This window comes from Arachis hypogaea, chromosome 2 (genome assembly GCF_003086295.3).
Source record: "Arachis hypogaea cultivar Tifrunner chromosome 2, arahy.Tifrunner.gnm2.J5K5, whole genome shotgun sequence".
In the NCBI taxonomy this organism is placed as follows: domain Eukaryota; kingdom Viridiplantae; phylum Streptophyta; class Magnoliopsida; order Fabales; family Fabaceae; genus Arachis; species Arachis hypogaea.
The window spans coordinates 95,454,929-95,459,894 of record NC_092037.1 but is presented as its reverse complement, the minus strand read 5'-3'; the positions used below and the strand labels follow the sequence as shown (position 1 = coordinate 95,459,894).

The 4,966-nt window shown below is 39.9% G+C and overlaps 1 protein-coding gene across 1 annotated transcript; it reads left to right on the top strand.

Annotated features, from left to right (window-relative positions):
* Positions 1 to 218: 218 nt before the first annotated feature.
* Positions 219 to 3,595, top strand: LOC112752941 (uncharacterized). The gene is made up of 2 exons (XM_025801580.2): positions 219 to 2,827; positions 2,928 to 3,595. Exons 1-2 carry the CDS (start codon positions 433 to 435, stop codon positions 3,302 to 3,304), a joined length of 2,772 nt encoding a protein of 923 aa, XP_025657365.1. The 5' UTR covers positions 219 to 432; the 3' UTR covers positions 3,305 to 3,595.
* Positions 3,596 to 4,966: the final 1,371 nt, after the last annotated feature.

The following is a 4,966-nucleotide window of genomic DNA, read 5'->3' as shown; positions in this document are numbered from 1 at the left end:
TCGTTTTCAGAGGACGAAAATTTCATTTCTTTCTTTCTAATACCACTTTGACTTTATCAAAAACTTAATGATTTGAAGGCTAAAATAGTAATTTAGTCGTTTGAAAAAACAATACAATATATGTTTGTTCAAATTCCATTGGAGCTAGGAAGAATTTTAGAACACGGATGTATAACAGAAGGTGCATACAAATACAATTCAAGAAATCAAGAACAGGCACTGGTCACATATATCATTGTCCAAATTTCCACGTAGAAGCTATACTCTACCTAGCTATATTCTGACTTTTAAGGTTTGAAACATGTTCATTCAACAATGTAACACTTAAAATATAACATATAATTACATAGATTTGGACTCATATATTATTATATTACATATTACACATAAGATGGTGATTCACACACCCTGATCACTATAGTTGCAGAAACCATGGTTATACCCACTTCCTTTTTTATATCAGTTCTTCTTCTCTTTGCCATAAATCCCATAACTGAAGCTGGAACTCACAGAAAAGTAGTAGTATCCAAATTGTCACACTTAGATGAAGAAGCAAATGCTTTGATTTTGAGTGGTTGGTGGAGTAACCAACACAATATTTCAAACCGTTGCAGCTGGCCTGGTATTCACTGCAACAATGCTGGAAGCATCACAGAGATTACTTCTCCTCCAAGGAAGAATTATGACAGCTCTCTCGCGAAACAGGGCCGGTCGACAGGCATCGATTTTTCTGTCTTTTTGAATCTTGTCCACCTTGATCTCAGTGAAATGGGGTTGTATGGATTCCCAAAGGGGCTAAGTAGTCTCAACAAGCTGAAGTTTCTGAACCTATCTCATAACAAGCTTAAAGATGAACCAGGTTCTCCTTCTTCATTGGCAAATCTAACTCAACTTCTTGTGCTTGATATTTCTTACAATTTCATTGGTGGTCAAATTCCTAATGAATTCAGCATGCTAGAGAGGCTTGTCACATTGGATTTGAGTTCAAACTTGTTCAGTGGAACCATTCCTTTAATCTTCAGTCATATGTCCAATCTCATCTACATGAATCTTTCTAGCAATCAACTAACTGGTGACCTTACTGCTACAACATATGCAAATCTCACCAAGTTAGAGAATCTTGACCTTTCCCAAAACGGATTTAGTGGTCTCATCCCTCAAGAAATAGGGAATTTAACAAATTTGTTAACCTTAGACCTTAGTTTAAACAACTTGGTTGGTCCAATACCTCACCAAATAGGGTACTTAAACCGTTTGACAAGTCTCCACCTTAGTTCAAATTCCATTAATGGTTCTATACCTTCAAGTTTAGGACTTTTAACCCAGTTGGAAGTGTTGACTATCAAAAACAATGAAGTAGGTGGATCTATCCCCAGTGAATTAGAGAACTTGGTTCATCTTAAAGTTTTAGATCTTTCATATAATGAAATCTTGGGTGTTATACCAAAATGGATATCTAACCTGACACAATTAGATGATATAAGACTTTCAGGGAATCAAATTTGTGGTTATATCCCATCTACTATACTTGTTCATATCAGTCATGTGGATCTCAGCACAAACAAGTTAATTGGAAGCATTCCCTTTCAGATTGGTAATCTTTCATATCTAGATGTTAGCTACAACAACCTTGCTGGTCCAATTCCTGAGCAAATAGGGTACTCGAACCGGTTGACGTTTCTCCACCTTGATTCAAATTGTTTCACTGGTTCTATACCTTCAAGTATAGGACTTCTAACAGAAATGATAATGCTCACTATGGGACACAACAAGATAAATGGTAGTATCCCCATAGAAATAGACCATTTGTTGCATTTAGGAGCTTTGGATCTAAGTACGAATAGACTTTCTGGTGTTATCCCATCTGGTCTCTTTGTTCACCTTACATTTGTAGATCTCAGCACTAACAATTTGAGTGGAAGCATTCCTTCTCTAATTGGCAAAAGTGTTAATCATTTAGACCTTAGTTACAACAATCTCAGTGGCAACATACCTGAGGGGATAGATTCTGTGCAATTCTACAATTTAGAGTGCAATCCTTTTCTCAATGGAGATTACCACAATTGCCAATCAGAAAACCTTAATAATGGTCATGATAAAAGTTTAAGTACTTTGGGTTTGGTTTTGATAATTGTGGCCAGTATTCTTGTTTCTTTTGGCTCCATAGGGATTGGAATTTGTGTTCTATTTGCCAGGCATCGCAGTCGCAGACTAAAAAGCAAGGCAGCAAAGCATGGAGACTTGTTCTCAATTTGGGAATATGATGGCAAAATTGCATTTGAGGACATTGTTGAAGCTACAGAGGACTTTGATATCAGATATTGCATTGGAACTGGTGCTTATGGTAGTGTCTACAAAGCAGAACTTCCGAGTGGCAAAACCATTGCATTGAAGAAGCTTCACAAAACAGAATCAGAAAATCCATCTTTTTACAAAAGCTTTTGCAAGGAGGTTGAGGTCTTGACACAGATTCGCCACCGGAACATCATTAGGCTTTATGGCTATTGCTTGCATAACAAATGCATGTTTTTGGTGTATGAATACTTGGAAAGAGGAAGCTTGTTCTGTAACTTGGCCAATGAGATAGAAGCTCAAGAGTTGAATTGGAGCAAGAGGGTGAACATCATTAAAGGGACATCATATGCTCTTGCTTATATGCATCATCATTGTACTCCTCCTATTGTTCATCGTGACATTACCACCAGTAATATACTGCTGAATTCAGAGTTGGATGCTTGTGTATCAGATTTCGGCACAGCGAGACTTCTTGATACTGATTCATCTAACCTAACTATTCTAGTTGGTACTTATGGATATGTTGCTCCAGGTAAATTTAAATTGTAATTCTCTTCATATAGCTTCTAAAAATGGTAAAATTTGATGTTATTTGCATACTAACCTATGTAATATTTGGTTGCATTATGTAGAATTGGCTTACACCATAAATGTGACTACAAAATGTGATGTATATAGTTTTGGAGTGGTAGCTTTAGAAACAATGATGGGGCATCATCCAGGAGAATTCATTTCCCGTCTGTCAAAGCCATCTACTCAGAACTTAATGGTGAAAGATGTATTGGATTCAAGGATTCCTCTCCCAATTCTTGAGAAAGATTTGCAAGATGTTGTGCTTGTTATGACACTAGCATTGGCATGCCTCTCTTCTGATCCAAAATCTAGACCATCAATGGAGGATGTGGCTAATGATTTTTTGGCTTCTAATTCACCAATACATTTCTCTTTCTCTGATGTTTCAATCTACCAATTGATGAATCAAGAAATATATGTCATAGGTAAAAATTAGGACAACTGTGATTGTACTCTCTTATGCATGTCATCATATTTCTGTAAAGTAGTAATGCATTTATTAGCCCTTTTGGTCCTAAAAGTCAAAATTGTGCATATAGGGCTTTCCCTCTCACTCTCAAACTCACAGTCCAATTTAGTTGATAATTTTGTCCTGAATTGCATTTCAATTTTTATTGACAGCTAAGAGTTATAAAAATCAGTTATGTTAGTTATTACAGTTAGGCTATCCATGTATATATGGCAGTTGTGTAACTAAGAATAAACAAGAATCTCATAATTCAATACTCATTCATTCTGATTCCTCAATACTCTTCTTTCTTTCTTTCTTTCTTTCTTCCCTGCATGGCGTTGATACTCTCTGGGTCATCAGCCACAACCAAACCTGAGCTTGTTCCCCTTACCGAAAAACTCAATGATGATAACTTCATCACTTGGAAGCATCTTGCATGGCTCACTATTCAGATTTTGGGCATGGAACAACATCTAGATGCATCCAAAACTCCAAAAGCTCCACAAGAATCTGCAGCCTATGAAGAGTGGCGGCAGAATGATCTTGCACTATCCACATGGCTTCGGGCTTCCATGTCCACTACCTTCAAGAACAAGGTAGTTCACTGCACTAATTTTTCTGATGCTTGGTTCACCATTATCAATTACTTCTCCGTCACGTCAAAGATTAGGATTTGGAGACTCAAATCACAGCCCAAATCCATCAAGAAAACTGGTTCCATTGCGGATTATCTTGCTCAAATTCGCAACTTAGCTGATTCCCTTCTTGCAGTTGGATATTGTTCGTTTGTCGGGTTCCGAACAGATCGGGTGGACAGGTGTAGGGGTGAGGACGCCTTACCTTGGGTCACGCTGCTTGCGGGTAGTCGAGTAGCCGAGTACTTGTCTTGGAGAGATGATGAGGGGGGGTGCCACCTGCAAAGACACTCCGACGCTCAAGTCAGCAATGTGCAGGCGGGCAGAATAAAGAGGCGAAAGGATATGACGTACCTCGGGGAAAGAGCCAACTTCCCCTTTATATACATGTCAGTCATGGGCCCCCCATGGAGTCAGGCCCATATCCCAAAGGACTCTGTCCTACGGCCGCATGTGAGCCGTACAGGACGCGTGTCCGGGTCGGCTGGAGGGTGCGTAACCGGGTCGGTAGAGCTTGAGCCGGGTCGACCCGTGCGAATGCTGGGCCAGACCGTAACAGTGCCCCCACGCGCCAATGGTAGTCGTGGGAGCTACTGATGGCGCGTCGTCTCGTGTCTCGTCTGATCGGCCTCTCGTGGGAAGGGTATGCCCCCAACGCGCGTGTCCCTTGGTTGCACAAGCGACCATTCATCGCATCGTTCCTTGCGCCGAGCATTGAATGCTCATAATGGGGTGGAAAAACCCTGTTCGAAAAGACTATTCTGCCCCCAAGTGTTTCGCGCTTTTGGGGAGGCAGTTTTTAAACTGTTCGGTTTTATGTTTCTGCATTTTTCCACACTTCCCATTCCTCTCTTCCTTCTCATTTGACATAAGATCTCAGAGTGTTGCTGTGACGTCCTTGTTCGTCCTTCCTGCATTTTCCCAGACTTGCAACTTCATCTCCTTTCATCAATTTAGGTAACTTTCGAATCAATCTCCCTTTTATGCATTATTTCTGAGCGTTGTTGTTTGG

Excerpts from the sequence above, each read along its gene's own strand:
- LOC112752941 (XM_025801580.2), top strand. The coding sequence starts at position 433 with ATGGTTATACCCACTTCCTTTTTTATATCAGTTCTTCTTCTCTTTGCC. Across the intron at positions 2,828-2,927 it reads TTATGGATATGTTGCTCCAG|AATTGGCTTACACCATAAAT; the intron begins GTAAATTTAAAT and ends TGCATTATGTAG.